General features: G+C 42.1%; 1 protein-coding gene across 1 annotated transcript in view; it reads left to right on the top strand.

Annotated features, from left to right (window-relative positions):
- Positions 1-22,126, top strand: part of plxnb3 (plexin B3) — a 248,172-nt gene that overhangs the window by 214,480 nt on the left and 11,566 nt on the right. Inside the window, exons 23-34 of the mRNA XM_084333745.1 lie at positions 457-618; positions 726-877; positions 1,968-2,068; positions 3,586-3,803; positions 3,997-4,175; positions 5,026-5,092; positions 5,249-5,395; positions 5,713-5,793; positions 9,756-9,834; positions 18,404-18,507; positions 18,615-18,702; positions 19,597-19,763. Of these exons, the coding sequence (XP_084189871.1) occupies positions 457-618; positions 726-877; positions 1,968-2,068; positions 3,586-3,803; positions 3,997-4,175; positions 5,026-5,092; positions 5,249-5,395; positions 5,713-5,793; positions 9,756-9,834; positions 18,404-18,507; positions 18,615-18,702; positions 19,597-19,763 (1,545 nt within the window). The remainder of the gene's footprint in view (positions 1-456; positions 619-725; positions 878-1,967; positions 2,069-3,585; positions 3,804-3,996; positions 4,176-5,025; positions 5,093-5,248; positions 5,396-5,712; positions 5,794-9,755; positions 9,835-18,403; positions 18,508-18,614; positions 18,703-19,596; positions 19,764-22,126) is intronic.

Genomic DNA, 22,126 nt, shown 5'->3' with positions numbered 1-22,126 from the left:
TGGGTGAGGGCTGTACATTGGAGGTGGGGGGGGGGGGGGGGGGGGGGTTGGGAAGGGGACACATACACATTTTACACTGTACATTGGAATATTGACAAAGCCTTACTTGGTCATTTACTGTACAACTAGGTTAGGACATTTGTAGGGGCCAGTTTCGAATTGCAGTCTCACGTAGGTGTTTTTTTAGAGTGTTTTTGAAGGTGGGTAGTGATTCACATTCCTTTACAGCTTTAGGTAGGGCGTTCCACATTGATGTGGCATAATTGCGAAACGTGTTTAGTCCCTTGTTTGAGCCGAATCTGGGTTTTACATGATTTGTAAAACCTAGCGGCCAGCAAGTCATCGCAGGGTTTCTTAGGTAATTCGTCCTGCTCCTCTGATACAGTCAGACACTGACGTGTGTGTGTGTGTGTGTGTGTGTGTGTGTGTGTGTGTGCGCGTGTGCGTGTGTGTCAGGGTAAGGATCTCACCAAGGCGATGAGCAGAGTGGAGGTGGAGGCTCGCCTGGGAGACCAGCAGTGTGTGGTGAAGACTCTGGATAACACTCACCTCTACTGTGAACCTCCTGAACAACAACCTGCCAGTCTGGACACATCCTCTGACCTGCCCAGCCTGAGAGTAAGACCTCTAACCCTAACCCTGATCCTAACCTGCCTGCTGAATCACTTCTGATTTACAAGGAAGTGGTGATTGACATGTCATCCAGCCAATCTCTGTGTTTGTAGGTATACATGGGGAAGCTGGAGGTGGACCTGGGATTGGTCCAATATGACACAGACTCCTTGCTGTCTCCCGTCCCATTGGCTGCTCAGATCGGGCTGGGGGCAGGAGCAGCTCTGGTGGTGCTGGTGGTCCTGGTCATTATTCTGATGTACAGGTACTCTCTCTCTCTATCTCTGTCTCTCACTCTTTCTGCCTGTCTCTACAGACAACCCTGAGGCATGGTGTCCTACTCAATCAACCCTGCTATCAGAAGGTCTTATTGAGTCATGGTGCCCTACTCAATCAACCCTGCTATCAGAAGGTCTTGTTGAGTCATGGTGTCCTACTCAATCAACCCTGCTATCAGAAGGTCTTATTGAGTCATGGTGCCCTACTCAATCAACCCTGCTATCAGAAGGTCTTGTTGAGTCATGGTGTCCTACTCAATCAACCCTGCTATCAGAAGGTCTTGTTGAGTCATGGTGTCCTACTCAATCAACCCTGCTATCAGAAGGTCTTGTTGAGTCATGGTGTCCTACTCAATCAACCCTGCTATCAGAAGGTCTTGTTGAGTCATGGTGTCCTACTCAATCAACCCTGCTATCAGAAGGTCTTGTTGAGTCATGGTGTCCTACTCAATCAACCCTGCTATCAGAAGGTCTTATTGAGTCATGGTGTCCTACTCAATCAACCCTGCTATCAGAAGGTCTTATTGAGTCATGGTGTCCTACTCAATCAACCCTGCTATCAGAAGGTCTTATTGAGTCATGGTGTCCTACTCAATCAACCCTGCTTCACCAGCAGCCAGTCTGTTGTTATTCCATAATTGATTTTCTTTGTTGACTAAACCTGGCCTGTGCTTTAGCTCCACCTATTTTATAACCCTATGTATTTAAAAAGTATTTTTTTCAACAAATCTCTTAATTACATCAATATTGTGCAGAACAGTATTATTTATGTCCTTGAAGTATTTACCTACTTCATTTAACAACTAGGAAATGCCCAAGAGAAAATCTTTAACAAAAATCTTTAAAAAGAAATGTAAGAATCTCTCAGTTACAACAAGATTGTGCCAGTAAAACAAGTTTATGTTTATACAGTATGTGAGAAGGCTTTCATTTAGGGAAAATATACTTTGTTTACAGTGTCTTCAGGGGTCTGGTAGATAAACCAACAGCCCTGCTACAGCTCATTTCTATGGCTCTTTTCTCATTGTGTGTGTGTGTGTGTGTGTGTGTGTGTGTGTGTGTGGTGTGTGTGTGTAGGAGGAAGAGTAAACAGGCTCTGAGAGACTATAAGAAGGTTCTGCTCCAACTGGAGACTCTGGAGATCAATGTAGGAGACCAGTGTCGCAAAGAGTTTACTGGTAACACACACACACACACACACACACACACACACACACACACACACACACACACACACACACACACACACACACACACACACACGCATGTATATATATATATAGCCAGTCTCATATTACATCAGATATTTAACAGATTCTAACCAGCTGCTTGGTCCGCGGCACCAGATTAATTTCAGAGCCAAAATAGACCGGAGACTCTTTCACTTCATATTAGCATCATCAGAAAAATCATTACATTCCTACTGACAATCTGATGAGCCCTTGGTGGCAGCTTATAATATAACAACTAGAGACCTGTAGGTGTACATGCAGCTTATAATATAACAACTAGAGACCTGTAGGTTTACATGCAGCTTATAATATAACAACTAGAGACCTGTAGGTTTACATGCTTATAGAATGGGCTTCACAGCACATGCTTTCATAGTAAGATGAGCATTTGTAAGTAAGACACCAGCTAACCATTGTTAGCACACTTACAAGCTACGTAGTTGGCTTCATCACAGCAGATGTCATAAATGGTAAATGGCTGCATTTATATATCGCTTTTATCCAAAGCGCTTTATAATTCGTTCCTCACATTTGACCCATTCACTCACACATTAACACACACCGACAGCGGAGGCAACCATGCAAGGTGCCAGCCTGCTCATCGGGAGCAATTAGGGGTTAAGTGTCTTGCTCAAGGACACTTCGATACGCTGCCCGGGAGGAGTGGGAATCGAACCGGGAACCTCCAAATTAACAGACAACTGCTCTACCTCCCGAGACACTGATATGTCATAACTACAATAAACCAGAGAAATGTACAACGAGCGACCAGCCCTCAAATATCAACTCTGGCTACAATATTGCAGCCAAATATCAAACAGGCTTCACAATATTACAATATTATCAAGGAAATGCACAACCAGTCAAGAAGATAAACTTGCAGGCCAGCAGTAACACGTTAACTCACCTTCACTCAGCAGTTGGTCAAATTGAAGTCATTACAGCCTGTTAAAAGCTGACACCGCTCTCCAAAACGTGCATCCAGTTTTAGGTCACAATGACATTCACAAGCGTAATATTAAATGTCCGGGTAGGAAAATTAGGAAATATCCTGCAGCTGACTGGGGAAATACCATATAGGAGAGACTGAAGAGGCAGGCCTGTCGGGCATCGCCTGAAAACTGACCAAATGTAGCTGGTCACCAGCCGGTCCCAAATGAACAGATACCGGTAGTTTGTAGTATCGTTCTCTTGCGTGCAAAGGTGTTACTTTACTGGCTACCTAGTATGATGGAAATTAATTCAAATAAAATTGTTATTGTTGACTGATGTGCAACATTTTCGAGGCAAGAGTTCCGTGGCCCACTGTGTGTGCAGCAATCATTAGGCTGATCGACTCTGTAGTATGTGAGATTAGTTGCACTATGACAGAACAACTGACAGACAGACGGACACACACACACAACCAAAAACATTATCTCCCGGCTGGCGCATTTGTGCCTGTCTCTCTCTCTCTCTCTCAGATCTTATGACAGAGATGATGGATCTTAGCAGTGATGTTGGAGGTCCCGGCATTCCTCTATTGGACTACAGGAGTTACGCTGAGCGTGTGTTCTTTCCCGGCCAGCGGGGGGCGCCACTCAGCCAGCATCTAGACCTACCAGAGTCACGCCGTCAGACTGTGGAGCAAGGCCTGGCTCAACTCAACAACCTGTTGAACAACAGAATGTTCCTTATTAGGGTGAGGGGAGAGAAAAATATATCAGAAACTGTGCTGTTCCCTCATTTCACATTTTCACTCTTATTTTACTACCTGACTCACATTTATACTCTCTCTCTCTCTCTCTCTCTCTCTCTCTCTCTCTCTCTCTCTCTCTCTCTGTCTCTCTGTCTCTCTCTCTCTCTCTCTCTCTCTCTCTCTCTCTCTCTCTCAGTTCATCCATACGCTCGAGGCTCAGCCGAACTTCTCTCAGAGGGATCGTGGTTATGTTGCAAGTCTGCTGACCATGGCTCTCCATGACAAGCTAGAGTATTTTACTGATGTGATGAAGAGTTTATTACAGGACCTGGTTCAGCAGTATGTGGCCAAGAACCCCAAACTGATGCTCCGACGGTATGTTCACATCTTCCTGCTAAGTTCACATCTCTGCTGCTAGGTTCACATCTCTGCTAGGTTCACATCTCTGCTAAGTTCACATCTCTGCTAGGTTCACATCTCTGCTAGGTTCACATCTCTGCTAAGTTCACATCTCTGCTAGGTTCACATCTCTACTAGGTTCACATCTCTGCTAGGTTCACATCTCTGCCAGGTTCACATCTCTGCTAGGTTCACATCTCTACTAGGTTCACATCTCTACTAGGTTCACATCTCTGCTAGGTTCACATCTCTACTAGGTTCACATCTCTGCTAGGTTCACATCTCTACTAGGTTCACATCTCTACTAGGTTCACATCTCTACTAGGTTCACATCTCTGCTAGGTTCACATCTCTACTAGGTTCACATCTCTGCTAGGTTCACATCTCTACTAGGTTCACATCTCTACTAGGTTCACATCTCTGCTAGGTTCACATCTCTGCTAGGTTCACATCTCTACTAGGTTCACATCTCTGCTAGGTTCACATCTCTACTACAGTAGGTTCACATCTCTACTAGGTTCACATCTCTACTAGGTTCACATCTCTACTAGGTTCACATCTCTACTAGGTTCACATCTTCCTGCTAGGTAAAATAAGATGGTAGCTGGGCTGAAGTGTGTGTGTGTGTGTGTGTGTGTGTGTGTGTGTGTGTGTGTGTGTGTGTGTGTGTGTGTGTGTGTGTGTGTGTGTGTGTGTGTGTGTGTGTGTGTGTGTGTGTGTGTGTGTGTGTGTGTGTGTGTGTGTGTGTGTGTGTGTGTGTGTGTGTGTGTGTGTGTGTGTGTGTGTGTGTGTGTGTGTGCGTGCGTGCGTGTGTGTTCTCCAACAGGACAGAGACGGTGGTTGAGAAGATGTTGACCAACTGGATGTCCATCTGTCTCTACTCCTTCCTCAAGGTCAGACTGACTGGCTGATTTACTTTCTGTCTGTCATTTTGTCTGTCTCTCTAGGAGGTAGCAGGGGAATCTCTCTACATGCTGTTCATGATCTCTCTCTCTCTCTCTCTCTCTCTCTCTCTCTCTCTCTCTCTCTCTCTCTCTCTCTCTCTCTAGGAGGTAGCAGGGGAGCCTCTCTACATGCTGTTTAGAGCTATTAAATATCAGGTTGATAAAGGTCCAGTTGATGCTGTGACAGGAAAAGCCAAACGAACTCTGAACGACTCTCATCTACTGAGAGAAGACATCGACTACTGTTCTCTGGTCAGTTAATACACACACACACACACACACACACACACACTCTCTGGTCAGTTAATACACACACACACACACACTCTCTCTCATCTACTGAGAGAAGACATCGACTACTGTTCTCTGGTCAGTTAACACACACACCTAATTTAAACCTAAAGTTACCTAGCTACTACCATAATCTAGTTTCCTAGTATACCTCCAGCTCTCTATTAAAACCCAGAGTTAAACCTGAAGTTACCTAGCTTATTATATATTTTAACTTCATAGTATACCTCCAGCTCTGTGTTAAAAGTTAACCATGTTATCTTGTTCTGTGTGGTCAGACTCTGATGGTGTTGGTGAAGAGTGGAGTTGACGTCCAGCCATGTCCTGTCAAGGTGTTGGACACTGACACCATCACTCAGGTATTATTATTATTATTATTATTATTATTATTATACACCATCACTCAGGTATTATTATTATTATTATTATTATTATTATTATTATTATTATTATTATTATTATTATTATTATTATACACCATCACTCAGGTATTATTATTATTATTATTATTATTATTATTATTATTATTATTATTATTATTATTATTATTATACACCATCACTCAGGTATTATTATTATTATTATTATACACCATCACTCAGGTATTATTATTATTATTATTATTATTATTATTATTATTATTATTATTATTATTATTATTATTATACACCATCACTCAGGTATTATTATTATTATTATTATTATTATTATACACCATCACTCAGGTATTATTATTATTATTATACACCATCACTCGGGTATTATTATTATTATACACCATCACTCAGGTATTATTATTAATATTATTATACACCATCACTCAGGTATTATTATTATTATTATTATTATTATTATTATTATTATTATTATTATTATTATACACTATCACTTGGGTATTATTATTATACACCATCACTCAGGTATTGTTATTATTATTATTATACACCATCACTCAGGTATTATTATTATTATTATTAATATTATTATACACCATCACTCAGGTATTATTATTAATATTATTATACACCATCACTCAGGTATTATTATTATTAATATTATTATACACCATCACTCAGGTATTATTATTAATATTATTATACACCATCACTCAGGTATTATTATTATTATTATTATTATTATTATTATTATTATTATTATTATTATTATTATTATTATTATTATACACCATCACTCAGGTATTATTATTATACACCATCACTCAGGTATTATTATTAATATTATTATACACCATCACTCGGGTATTATTATTATTATTATAGTCAAGTCAAGTCAAGTCAAGAGTTTTAATTGTCACGGCATACAGGTATACAATGAAATGCGGCTACACACTATACACTATCACTTGGGTATTATTATTATTATACACCATCACTCAGGTATTATTATTATTATTATTATTATTATTATTATTATACACCATCACTCAGGTATTATTATTATTATTATTATTAATATTATTTTTTTGATAAATTTTTTTTATTATTACTTACATGAAACAAGACAAATTATTATTAATATTATTATACACCATCACTCAGGTATTATTATTATTAATATTATTATACACCATCACTTGGGTATTATTATTATAATACACCATCACTCAGGTATTATTATGACTATTATTATACACCATCACTTGGGTATTATTATTATAATACACCATCACTCAGGTATTATTATGACTATTATTATTATTATTATTATTTGTAGTAGTAGTAGTAGTATACACAATCACTCTGGCATTAATATTATTATTATTATCATTATTATACACCATCACTCAGGTATTATTATTATTGTTATTATACACCATCACTATGGTATTAACTCTTTCAGCGCCAGAGGCCTAGTCCGTCTTAGTTCCTACTGCGCCACCACTCTAAGAGATAGGGCTGCGTGGCGGTGTTTGCAGGGCTATGTCTATATTCTATATTATAACTATGGAGACAATACTATGGCTCATTTGACATCAACTATCCATCGTTCAATATGTGAAAAAGAATAAATTTTTTCATGTATACGTTCGCGTGTTATACCGTGGTGAATATAAGTATAGTTTCAGAGTGATCGTGGCTAATTCTATAAATGGCGCTATGGAAGAATACGTGAATTTTACTAAAAGCGTTGTTGTTGCTCGCCTGGACACGCTACTATTTCCAAATCAAATGTATATAGTAGGTATTATGTTTCATCATGAATGCATGAAAGGGGGGGGGGGGTCGTTTTTTGATGCTTTGATCGTCACCAATGGCATACGTTCTGGAGTACGTTACACATGGTCGCAATGATCAATGTGAAATCATGGTTGGATCAAAGCAGGGTTGATGTCATATAGTCCTTACCTTCACTAAGAGGTACCCCAAAAAGAATATTCAAATTGTCTGATCGCGATTTCCAGTATTGGTGTCCATCGTGTCGCCAACATAATCCACCACAACACATGCATCGGGGGCATTGGATGCGTTTCAATGCCATCGAGTGAACCGCTAGACTCGCCTGACCAAGAAAACTGCGCCCGGAGTGAATTAAACATAACACCGGGTGTGAAGAAAAGGTTTCGAAGGGTGGGCAATACTGCCACCTATCAGGATGCGGCCGGTATTGCACTCTAGCTATCTCAGAGTGGTTCCCTATGGCAGTGGTTCCCAAAGTCGGGGTCGCGACCCAAAGGTGGGCCGCGAGCAGCCACGGGTGGGCCGCGAGATGATTAAAAAATAAATAAAAAAAAAATAAAAAAAAATCTTTTTATTTTTTATTATTTTATTTTTTATTTTTTATTTTAATTTTTTTTGTCAGGCCACTGAACTTAGAAGCAGGCCAGGACAGTGTTTCTAGTTGTATTCTAAAATTCTATTCTATTGTATTCTAAAATGTGACTATATGGTTTTATATTAACTTAATAAATAAACAAAAACGAAAAATCTACTTATTTCAACGAACATTTCAAACTAAATAACAGATTATGCACATAAAACGCTGAAAACAACCGAAGCAACAATAGTATTTTAATGCGGCTATTATTATTATCATTATTATTTTGCAACAAGTTAGCCCTCTCATAAATAGCACATATAAATGAATAACTAACTTGAACTAACTTAATAGGATTGAAGTGATATTTGGCTTAAAAAATCGGTCGCCTGGCAAAAAAAAAAAAGAAAAGAAAAGCCAGACGATGTGCATTGGGCCGCGGCTCTCTGACGCCTTATTTTCTGGGCCCCGGCCTGAAAAGTTTGGGAACCCCTGCCCTATGGTAACCCCGAGGTCCGTGTGAGAGAAATTAATAAAAATATTGAATAAAAGAAATAACGATGAAAACCCGACTATACTCGGGTTTTCGGGGGTCCTGGCGGCTTGTATCCTTTCGGCAAGCAACAAGCCCTTCCGGGTTGCTCTGATTGGCCGAGTGCGCGCATGCGCATGAGCCGCGACAAGCCACTCAGCCAGGCAGGAATACTAAACTCCGCTTAATGCAATTTATACAAATGGAAGTATTGATTTCGCCGTAACGAATCATTAAAAAAATATACCGTTAACTGGAATATGTTGTTTCTTTACACATATGTTGGATTCTGTAATTGGTTTGTCATGACCAACCAATAAAAAATCGCAAATTAACCGGTGGCTACAACAACACACAGTAACTACATGCATCATTGTTTACAATGAGCGGTGGGGCTAATCGAAAGGACTGGACACGGACGCGTTAAACAGCAATCAATTAATTTAATATAACAGTCCGGTTCTGTGTTTGTTTGTGTCTGTAGATTGTTGGTGAACAACTAACTTTAGGTTAGTTGAACAACTAACTTTAGGTTAGTTTAACTTGTCCGTGTCCAGTCCTTTCGATTAGCCCCACCGTTCATTGTAAACAATGATGCATGTAGTTACTTGTGTGTGTGTTGTTGTAGCCACCGGTTAATTCGCGATTTTTTATTGGTTTGTCATGACAAACCAATTACATAATCCAACATATGTGTAAAGAAACAACATATTCCAGTTAACGGTATATTTTTTTAATGATTCATTACGGCGAAATCAATACTTCCATTTGTATAAATTGCGTTAAGCGGAGTTTAGTATTCCTGCCTGGCTGAGGAGCTTGTCGCGGCTCATGCGCATGCGCGCGCTCGGCTAATCAGAGCAACGCGGAAGGGCTTGTTGCTTGCCGAAAGGATACAAGCGTCCTGGCGCTCAACGCATGGCGAGATAACCCGACTATCCTCGGGTCTGGCGCTCATTGAGTTAATAAGTGTGTTGGTATTTATTAATAAGTGTGTTGGTATTTATTAATTAGGTTAAGGATAAGATTCTGGACCAGATCTACAGAGGAGCTCCATTCTCCCAGAGACCTCCTGCTGACTCCCTAGACCTGGGTATAACACTTGCACGCACACACACACACACACACACACACACACACACACACACACACACACACACACACACACACACACACATGGAAGCGGTCCATTGTGGTGCCGGTTGCCAAGGGTCCTTGTCCCAAGGCCTTTAATGACTTCAAGCCTGTGGCCTTAACCTTGGTGGTTATGAAGACACTTGTTAAAGGGGACATGCATTGCTATTCCTAGCACTATTTGGGCAACTTTACACAATTCCTGTGAGTCTATTGAACACATCTGTAAGCTTTTATAAAAAAAAATCATTGTTTTATATTTCTAATCAAGTACTCAAAAGCCACATTTTCTCCCTTTTGGATTTCAGGCTGTGTTGGCCTGGCTCCGCCCATAAGCACTTTGAGTGACATCCACACAGTCTGCGACTGGCACAGAGAGATAGAGAGAGACTGAGGGGGATACTAATTAATTTCGCCGCGCGGGGGCATAATCCCACGGGACAATGCATTGGTAACTTGTTTCAAATGACAATATATACCCCTGTGATTATTATTGTACGGATCGGAATATGGGCGTGTGCGTGGGAGCATGCGCAAAGATATTACAGTGATATGCTGGTGCTCGACTGCGAGAGAGAGATAGAGAGGGAGAGAGGGAGAGAGAGAGAGGGACACACAGAGGCACGGAGCACTGTGTAAACGCTGCGTGTGTGTGTGAGAGAAGACGGGTCCCTCTCTCTCTCTCTCTCCCTCTCTCTCGCTCGTCCTCTCCCTGCTCACAGTCAAAACCCGTTTGAGGAAATGTCGGGTTACACTATGCACTCTCTGCCTCGCTCTGTTTGAGGAAGTGAAGATATTTCCACTCGCTCTGCTGTCGCTGTCAACCATAGAGGGGGCGTTAGTTATGCAAATCAGTGCTATATTCACGTCAGCAAAACTGTGAAATCAGAACAGCTTAGTTGAGTGAGGGAAGATCTCGTGAACTCGAGAATAGACTGATGACGAGTCAATATGGTAATTAGAGACACAGACCCATTGATACTAACCCCTATTACTATAAAACCATGCTAAACACAGAAAAAAGCCATTTATAATGCATGTCCCCTTTAAGCAAGAGCTGGAATGTTGCCTGGAGTGAAAGGAGTGTTGCCTTGACGCCTGTTACTGTTCCGCAACTGTAGCTATTTCCGGGGTAGGCCTGATTGGCCCCGACAGGCACGTGACCGCCGCGGCCACGCCCCGCGGCAGCCCCGCGACGCGGCAACGAGGCTGCTGTGGTTCACAGGCGCTTTCTGCCTTCAACGCCGCCCGCAGCAGAAGGAGTTTGCGGCGCCTTTCACTGTCATCAGTCATAATAATATCATCAGTCATCTCTAATAATATTAATCACTGTTCAATGTACTAATATACAATACGGCTCACTTTTCCCACTTCAATGACAGAGCCGCTGTTTAATAATATTGTCGCGGCGGAGCTCCGTCGCGGCAGCATTATGTAGCAGTTATCCCCCCTTTTTTACCATCGACAAACTAGCTCAATTGGTAACTCTGCTTGGCTGTGGATCCTATGGTCCTAAGTTCGATTCCCTTAATTTTTTTTTTAACGTGCATAGCGTATTGTATATTGTATGGTACAATTTACAGTAAGGTGTATGCGTTGCAGTGCAAATGCTTCTTACTGTTGCGCTCCAGAGACCGTTACTGTACCATACACGCTATGCAATGCACGTTAAAAAAAATTAAATAAAAAACTTAAGGGAATCGATGGTAAAGAAGGGGGGATTACTGCTACATAATGCTGCCGCAACGGAGCTCCGCCGCGACAATATTATTAAACAGCGGCTCTGTCATTGAAGTGGGAAAAGTGAGCCGTATTGTATATTATACAACGGCATGCAAATTTCTCGATTCTGATTGGCTGAAACAGTCCATTTACACGTCTTTATTGGCAACAATCCACGGTCCTGGGCTCAGGACCCGCCCACAACCGAATCACATATCACTCCGCCGGCTCACTCCGGGAGAAAACAAGATTGCGGACAACAAATGGATATGTTGATAGCGCCATAACGACTAAATATGAAGCGATTCTGTCACTGCGAATGTGTTAGTCCTTTAAACAATGTTGGATGATGTAATTGATGGGTCTTGAGCAGGGGTGCAGTCGTAATATGGGCGAAGGCCAAACGCCCGCGCAAGCGAGCTCCCGCGCACGCGCGCGAGTGCACGCGCACGCGCATACATGTTCCCTCTGTTGCGCACAAAACAGATGATACACCTTGTTGTCTCATCCTTCCAGTGAAGTCGGGAGATCAGGCAACCCCCCACCACACCTACAGGGCTTGTATTTGGTTGTCGGTATCCTATTATTATGCAAAGTCTAGGTGATAAGTGGCGCGACGAGTCATTTTATCACCTAGACTTTGCATAATAATAGGATGCGCGCACTTCGGCCTCAGTGACGAAGGCCAAACGCCGTTTGACCGCGTTTGCCCAGCACTGCACCCCTGGTCTTGAGTCATTCTAGAACAAAAAAAAATCGCGATTTGATTGATTGATTAATTTGCATTTTTTTTTTCAATTTCTTTTTCCTTCTCTCTGACTGGCAGCGCTAGCTCTAGTCTCCACCCACCGACACACACACACACACACACACACACACACACACACACACACTCCTGTCTGCAACGCGGGTCAGACTGAGAGAGAGCTGGGTGCTGCGCTGTTCTAAGTGAGCATGGCCTATTGAGTTGATTGATTGATTGCTAATTTTATTACTGTACGCTTGGTTTCCAACTGGTTAAGTTTAGGCCCTCTACAGTAGGTTTAAAAAAATTAATAAAAAAATAGGGCGAAGAAAACGTTTTTTTCCTATAGGGCAAAGAAAACTTTTTAATTTGTTTGACCTACTTTCTATAGAAGCATCTAAGAATGAAGTTCTATGGAAAGTAGGTCTGCATTCCCTTAACAATTGTGTGTATTGAGCCGTACTGTATTGTACCCATTCTGCATCTGGTAATAAAATTTTCAATCAATCATTCCAATAATACACAGTTGGATGTGTTAGTTGGTTGGATGCACTTCAAGCTGCTTCCACATGAGGCAACTTCTCTCAATCATTCCAATAATACACAGTTGGATGTGTTAGTTGGTTGGATGCACTTCCGATCTGCTTCCACATGGAGGCAAATTGTCTTTTTTGTAGTTGTGGGAACTACTTTTTCTGGCGGATGGTTTTTTCAATAAATCTTCGATTAATGTGTTTATTGTATAGAAATAAGGTTGGATGAATGTGGCAGTTGTATAAAAGCTTTACACCACTTGCAGTCGTGATTTGTGAACAATAAACCATGCCTAGGGGGGTCTAACGACCACCCCTAGGCATGGTTTATTGTTCACAAACCACTCCTGCGCGTGATGTAATGCTTAATTAGTACATTGAACAGTGATTAATATTATTAGAGATGACTGATGATATTATTATGACTGATGGCGTTGAAGGCGGAAAGCGCCTGTGAACCACAGCAGCCTCGTTGCCGCGTCGCGGGGCTGCCGCGGGGCATGGCCGCGGCGGTCACGTGCCTGTCGGGGCCAATCAGGCCTACCCCGGAAATAGCTACAGTTGCGGAACAGCTACAGGCTGCCTGGACCCTTTGCAATTTGCATACAGGGCTAAGAGAGGAGTGTCTGATGCTACCATCACCTTATTGAACCTTCTATTTACCTGGAAGTCAGCAAGAAACATGCTAGGCTGCTTCTTGTTGACTTCTCATCAGCCTTTAACACCATTCATTTTTGTTGTCTGGTGTACTAACATCATCCACTGGCTCACCCCAAGGTTGTGTTCTTTCCCCACTCCTGTATATCCTGTATACTAATGACTGTAAAAGTCAACATGCAAATAGTCACATCGTAAAATTTGCAGATGATTCTGTAATTGTTATTCTCCTGAGTGACAATGAGGCCAGCCATGGCCCAGTTGTAGATGACTTTGTTTCCTGATGTGAAGAGGCATTTCTACAACTAAATGTCACAAAGACAAAAGATATGTGCATTGATTCTAGATGATCTTCACTAGCTCCTCAGAGTAGTGTCATTAAGGGCCAGACAGTGGATTTGGTGACCTTATAAATATCTCAGTTCCATTATTGACAATCGTCTGAAATTTGATTTTAACACTGAAATGGTCTGTAAGAAATAGGGTTGGGTATCGTTTGGATTTGAACGATTCCAGTTCCTATTCTCCATTTCGATTCCTGTTCTAAATGATTCCAGAACCGGAAGTTAGGAACCGGTTCCTATTAGAACCGGTTCTCGGTGCCCAACCCTAGTAAGAAAGGTCAGCAGCGCCTCTTCTGTCTAAGGAAGCTAGCCAAATGTAAGGTGGATAAGTCCTTGATGATCTTGTTCTATAGGGCCTTCATAGAGTCTGTTGTTTCCTTTGCTGGTATTTGTTGGTATGGAAACCTTGGCATTAAACAGAAGAATGCCCTTAACAGGATTGTGAGGGGGGCTAGCAAGATTGTGGGGGTACAATTCAGCTGTCTGGCTCTGGGTCATATATATGATGAGCAGGTGCTCAGGAAGGCATCATCGATTAGACAGCTCTCACCCCCTAAATCCGGAGTATCAATTATTGCCTTCCGGCCAACGTTTGGAGACCCCTGCAGCTAAAAACAATAGATACAAATTCTCATTTATACCTACCTCCATTCGTGCCATCAATGGAGGAGGCAGGAGAGGGCGTAGGGCTGGGCAATATGGCCTAAAAATTTAATCTCAGATTTTTTCACACCACATCCGATTTGCGATTTGTATCGATTTTTTCTCTCTGAAAAACTAGAAACGCCAAGGAAATCATTCAAGCTTTGTTTTTATTTGACACAAAAACCAAGAGGAATTTCCCTATTGGGATTGAAGTGCAAACCTAACTTTCACAAATGTTTACTTCAAAAAAATAATTATAATATATATATTAGGGCTGTCTATATATTAGGGCTGTCCCCGACTAAGGATTTGGATGGTCGACTATGATTGGCCAAAATTTGCTGTTAGTAGGCCTGTCACGATAACACATTTTGCTGGGCGATTAATTGTCCCAGAAATTATTGCGATAAGTGATATTATTGCGGTTTTGAGAGAAATAATTTTTTTGAGAAATGTATTTCCCAAAAGTTTTCAATCAATTTTTGTTTTTTTACTAATATAATGATAATAGCATAATAATGCAAGGAAACCGTTTCAAAGTGCAATAAACCTTTATTTAACATTGGAAGACATTTTAAATATCCTAAATTACTACCTAACCAATCAGATATGAGGTAGCGTCAGAAGCAGAGTAACCTCGTTCCCAGTTTTATCTCCGTGAGAGCAATGATAAAACGAGCAGAGCAATGTGTGTGGACAAGAGGCGGGTTGCTACGTTTACTGTAGGAAGGGGCTTTTAGAGCCATGTTTTTATTTTTTGCTTCGAAAAGAGGGACGTGGGACATTAGGTAAAATGGCTGTGCAGTATACAACCAAAAGCGGGACACCTGGTCACCCTAATTGTGGCTCGCGTTTGTTTACTGTGGCTCGCGGATTATGTGATGGGCAAGCTACTTGGAAAATGTAGTAAGCTACACTACCAGTTACTCTCGATTAAAATATAGCTCAACAATAATCAAATAAACACAAATATATACTATCTCTATTTGAATGGAGACTTTTCAGCACAGGATAAACTAGGGATGGGCAAAAAAAAACAGATCGATTGATCACATGATGTACTTGAGTACTCGTGGAGGAAAACGCTGTACAAAATAAACGTCTTTTCCGGTGTTTTAGACTTTGCTCTTTTATTTTGAAACCCACCGACCGGAAGTATTGTTGTTATTATCCTAGCAGAACCTATGAGCGGACAACTTGTGTCGTCCGGTTCTGTGTTTTTGAGCTAATGATTAAACAAATGTTGAGATTGTTGGTGAACAACTAACTTTAGGTTAGTTTTAACGTTAGCTACTAACGTTAGATGCAGCTACTACAGGCAATCAACGATGAGGAGGAAGCGTCATAGCATCAACGCTAGATCTTTAATCTTTATTTAGCAGTCCAGTTTCTCCAGGCAGTAGCGTATAGCATTTGTTCACGCTACATCACTACTTGGGTCTAAAAATAGCTACACTACAAAGAACGCTACTTGGTTCAAAAGGAGCGACGCTACCATCACGCTACTGAGAAATGTAGTTAAGCTATGTAGCGTTGCTACTGCCCAACATACGCATGGTGCTCACAGGAGCTCCCGTGCTGTACTCTGTAGTAACGTCAGCGGCCCGCCTCCCCACACGGAGAGGTACTGGTTCCCGCCTCATTAAAACAAACACGCAAATAGCAATTAATTGCGCCCGTCAAAATCATTGCATTCATTTTCATTATTGCGCGATAAATTGATTTATTGCTTATTGCAACAGGCCTAGCTGTTAGTCGACTATTGGTCGACAAAATTTTTTAATTAAATGTAATTTTTTTATTTTTATTTTTTTATCATTCCATTTGGGCTGTGGGGGGTGCTTAATGTCTGAAGGAGTCGACTGAAGGCTTCTTGTCCTCTGCAAAAGCATGCAATTGGTCCACTGATGGATACATCTTGATATTTGTCTAGTCTAGTGTGTTCATTAGATGGGTGAAATCCTCTTTCAGTGCCTCTGTGCCTGTTTTCGTAGGCAGTTAGCCTCTGGTATGCGTGCCATTAGCGTTAGCCACGCTTCTAGGCCTCTTTTCTTTTGGAAAGAATGATAAAAAAATAAAAATACAAAAAATAATTATTATTTTTATATATATATATATATATATATATATATATATATATATATATATATATATATATATATATTCGACTAAGAGGTTGGCCAGTCGACTACGGCTCCTTTCGACCGATTAGTCGACTAATCGACTTATAGGGGTCAGCCCTAATATATATAAAAGGTTAATCTTGATCAAACAAAGATGAATGTCCCTATTGGGATTAATAGTGCAATAACTTGCTTTTTCACCAAACTTCACTTAAAACAAATAAAAGATGCCTCTTGATCTTCAAACGAGAATGAATTTAATGAAGTGCAAATCTAACTTTCACCAAACATCAATTTTTGTAAAAATAAAAGGTGACTATTGGAGAAAAAAAATTATCGATTTTCATTTTTTTAAATCGTCCTAAATCATGAATTCTAATTAATCGATAAAATCGATTTATCGCCCAGCCCTAAGAGGGCGGCTTTGAGGTGGGTGGGGGGATGGTTGTGGTTGCTTGTTTGACTGTTATGATTAGGGATGCCCCGATCGATCGGCCACCGATCGTTATCGGCCGATACTCAGTATAAATATGCAATCTGTGAATTCCAATAATGAGTCATATTCACCGATCGCGGAAACCGATCAAGCGAAGGTCTCACTCGCTGTCTGTCTCAGACACACACGACCTGCAAACTGCCGCTGCTCCTCCTCCCTAGCCCCGCCCGCCCCCGTGTAGAGTTTGTAAACACTAAGGACTGAGAGGAGGCTCCCCTGCTCGAGTCTGTAGTGCATTCGACCTGAGCTAACGTTAGCTACCTAGCTATCGTTACTGTTTAAACAAAATTACCCAGTCAACTATTCACGTTTAGTAGGCATTGTCTAACGGTATTTAGCCGGCTAGCTACTGATAGCTCCTGATATCAACAAATGATCCAGAAAGTCTAGTAGTCCATGTTCATACCTCCGTTAGCTTGCGTTAGCTTGCGTTAGCTGACGTTAGTTCTCTGTTCAAAACGAAATGTCCCATTGAACTAAAGTTCTGTCTTAACGTCATCTAGCCGGCTAGCAGTAGCTACAGATAGCTCTTGATATCAATGTCTTATAACATTGATTCAATGCGTATTGGAGCTGAGGGCTTGCTGAATGTGAAATGACCAAAGAACCGTAACGTTACCAATAGGGTCCAGCTGCAGCGCCGGAGAATCCTTTTTGGAGCTGGAGGCTACTAGAGTACACAGACAGTGGAGCTGTTTGCAGATAGCGAGCATTTTGACTTGTTGCGTGGTGGCGATGTCTCGCAGATAATACAAGTACAAGTCTAATTATATAATATATATATTTTATAAAAAAAAAAAATTATATAAAATTTCTTTTTAATCAAAAACAATCGGATCGGTATCGGCCGATATGGCTCACGACGATCGGTGATCGGTATCGGTGGCAAAAAACGTGATCGGGGCATCCCTAGTTATGATCTGATCCTGCAACCATGTACTGTACATGTCTGTCTGTGTTCTTCTTGTTATGTATGTTTGCTGTGGAGCTCCTATTTATCTGCTGTAACATGAATTGCCCAGTTTGGGACATGCCAATAAACTTGACCTTGACGCACACACTTACTCTGTAGATTTTATGGTACAGAGCTTTTTGCTGTTTGTAACCAATGATATTTGGAGGCAAATATTTTCTTCCTAAACCAAACCACGCAGGCACTGACAACACTTGTTACAGTAGTTGTAGAGAAGAGGTAGAAACACTGTGTCTTTATTTAGCTCCAACATGGCTGACTCTGTAGATGGTGTGTGTTATTTCTCTCAGAATGGCGTTCTGGTCAGGCAGGTCACCTGACCCTGTCTGATGATGATGTCACAGCTATTGTTCATGGACGCTGGAAAAAACTAAACACACTGCAGCACTACAAGGTAACACACACACACAATGCAAGGTATATATATGTTTAGAGATCTCCTGCTCAACTAAACTCTCTCCTCTCCTCTCTCCTCTCCTCTCTCCTCACCTCTCTCTCCAGGTTCCAGATGGAGCTACAGTAGCTCTTATTCCTCGCTCTCAGAATTGTATTGGCATGGGGATCAACCAAGTGTTCCAGACAGAAGAAAGTAAAAAACAATATTATTATAAATAATAATAGATTCATAATAGATTATAATAACAACAACAAAGAGTGTTAAAAGAGTTTGGGAACCCCTGACATAGGCTAATACAAACCAAATACATTTAGTAAGAAAGTGAAATAAACAATAATTCCAATAAATCTATATTTTTCTGGCCCCCATATATAGTCTGGCCCCCACAGTGTCTGCTTAGAAAAGGTATGGCCCTTGGACAAGTGTGTTTGTGTGTCACTTCATGTGATGTGAAGTCTGCCCCTCTGTGGTTTCTAAAATATCTTTTTACTTCAGACATGTTGATTTATAGGCGGCTGAGTGGCGCAGTGGGCAAGGCGCTCGCCACTAACGCAGGAGATGCTGGTATCGAGCCCAGCTCTCGGCGTTGCTACCGGCTTGGCCAGCCGTCATACTAACACAATTGGCAGTGTTAGAGGGTGGGAAAGCCGGTGGGTGGGGATTGGACGTTGTGGACAGCGACTCCTACAGGTCGGTTGGGTGACGCCGGTACGGCGGAAACAGGAAGTATCGGGGGCAGCGTGAGCCTCCCACGCGTTACTCCTCGCCACTGAGAGTTCGAGCTGTCGCGGTAAAAAGATGCGACAGGCTGCCTCCTCGTGTACCGGAGGGGACACGTGATGCAAGGCTTCTATCCTCACTACAGCCGACCAGTGGGAGGCATAGTCTAGCAACGTTCAAGAGACAGGGGAGGGGAGAATTGGAAACACGAAATTGGGATGGGAGAAAAATAGAAAATGGGGAGAAAAAGTGGATAAAAAAAAAAAAACGTAATGTTGATTTACTCTGAATGCTCAGTTAAATGCTACATTTGTTCCTGTGTGGAACACTGTGATACTGAAGTGTGTCCCTGTTGGGCTCCTGTAGAGACGCCCATGTTGGAGGGCGAGGAGGAGGAGGGGTTTCGCCTGTGGCACCTGGTGAAAAGCAACGAAGACCCTGACATCCCAAAACACCGCAAGAGCAGCATGAGGGAGAGGGAGAGAGCTAAAGCTATCCCAGAGATATACCTGACCAGACTGCTGTCTATGAAGGTACACACACACACACACACACCTACACACACACACACACACACACACACACACACACACCTACACACACACACACACCTACACACACACACACCTACACACACACACACACACACCTACACACACACACACACACACACACACACACACACACACACACACACACACACACACACACACACACACCTACACGCACACACAGCTAAAGCTATCCCAGAGATATACCTGACCAGACTGCTGTCTATGAAGGTACACACACACACACACACACACACACACACACACACACACACACACACACACACCTACACACCTACACACCTACACACCTACACACCTACACACACACACACACACACACACACACACACACACACACACACACACCAGAAAGAGAGAGCACATCATACCAGTCCTAGCCTCCCTACACTGGCTCCCAGTCCCACTTAGAATAGACTTCAAAATCCTCCTCCTCACCTTTAAGGCACTATCGGGTGCAGCACCCCTATATATCACAGAGCTCATCACCCCCTACGTAGCACCCAGGTCACTAAGATCCTCCAACCAGGCTCGGCTGGTCCCCCCCCCCCCGCACCAGACTCAAAAAGAGAGGCGATCGCTCCTTCAAGGCCGTGGCCCCCAAGCTATGGAACCAGCTTCCCCTGGAGATCCGATCTGCCCCCTCGCTGGAGACATTTAAGGCCCGTCTAAAAACCCACTTCTATTCCCTGGCCTTCAATAAACCCTGATTCTCCCACACCCTAACTCACACACTCCCATGTAATTTTATCCTGCCCCCTCCCTCTTGTATCTCTTCTTATGCTCCTCTGTCCCCTGTGTGCTACTGTACTTTGTGTTCCCCTATCCGTGTGTTGTCCTACTGTCCTATTCTCTGAATGTACTGTCTTGTCCTGCTGTGCCTTTTTGTATTTTTGTATTTGTGTATTTTATATTAGGACATTGATTTTAAGCTTTGATTGTACAGCACTTTGGTTGGCTCTTGTGCTTTTAAATGTGCTATATAAATAAATTACTTGACTTGACTTGACACACCTACACACACACAGCTAAAGCTATCCCAGAGATATACCTGACCAGACTGCTGTCTATGAAGGTACACACACACACAGACACACAGACATAGACACACATGCATGTGTATTTTCTCCTATATCCTGTTGTATTCATCAGGATTTGTATTCTGCCCTTGTGGCGGCTCACAGGCATAACGATTTTTCAACAAGACTGTGCTGGTAACTCTGATATATGCACAGATTAGATATGTCTGTCTGTCTCAACCTGTCTGTCTGATTATCTGTCTATATGTCTATATTATCTGTCTGTCTGATTACCGGTATATATATATATCTGTCTGTATGTCTCAACATGTCTGTCTGATTATCTGTCTATATGTCTGCCTGTCTCTGTCTCTGTCTGTCTCTGCCTGTCTGATTATCTATATGTATGTATGTCTGTATGTCTGTCTGTCTGCCGTCTGTCTGTTTATCTGTCTGTCTGTCTCTGTCTGTTTGTCTGTCTCTGTCTGTTTGTCTCTATCAGTCTGTCTTTCTGCCTAATTATCTGTCTGTCTTTCTGTCTGATTGTCTGTCTTGTCCGCCTGTGTCCGCCTGTGTCTGTCTGTGTCTCTGCCTGTCGGTTTGTCTGATTGTCTGTCTGTCTGTCTGTCTGATTGTCTGTCTGCCTGTCTGATTATCTATCTGTCTGTCTGTGTCTGATTATCTGTCTGTCTGTATGTATGTCTCTCTCTCTGTCTGTCATTACCTGTATGTCTGTTTATCTGTCTGGCTGTATATCTGTCTGTCTCTGTCTGATTGTCTGTCTCTGTCTGTTTGACTTTCTGACTGTCTCTGTCAGTCTGTCTGTCTCTGCCTGTCTGATTATCTATCTGTCTGTCTGTTTATCTGTCTGTATGTCTATCTATCTGTGATTGTCTGACTGTCTGCCAGTCTGTCTTTCTACCTGATTGTCTGTCTGTGTGTCTGTCTGTCTCTGCCTGTCTGATTATCTGTCTGTATGTACAGTATGTCTGATTATCTGTCCTGTCTGTCAGTCTGTCTTTCTGCCTGATTGTCTGTCTCTGTCTCTGTCTGTCTGTCTGTCTGTCTGTCTGTCTGTCTGTCTGTCTGTCTGTCTGTCTGTCTGTCTGTCTGTCTCTCTCTCTCTCTCTCTCTCTCTCTCAGTCTGTCTGATTATCTGTCTCTGTCTGTTTCTGTATGTCTGTCTGTCTGTCTGTCTTATCTATCTGTCTGCCTTTCTGTCTCTGTCTGATTATCTATCTGTCTACCTTTCTGTCTCTGTCTGATTACCTGTCTGTCTGTCTGAGTATATGTCTGTCTGATTAT

The sequence above is a fragment of the Notolepis coatsorum genome (genome assembly GCF_963971535.1).
Source record: "Notolepis coatsorum genome assembly, chromosome: 17".
In the NCBI taxonomy this organism is placed as follows: Eukaryota; Metazoa; Chordata; class Actinopteri; order Aulopiformes; family Paralepididae; genus Notolepis; species Notolepis coatsorum.
This window is presented reverse-complemented; position numbering and strand designations above follow the sequence as displayed.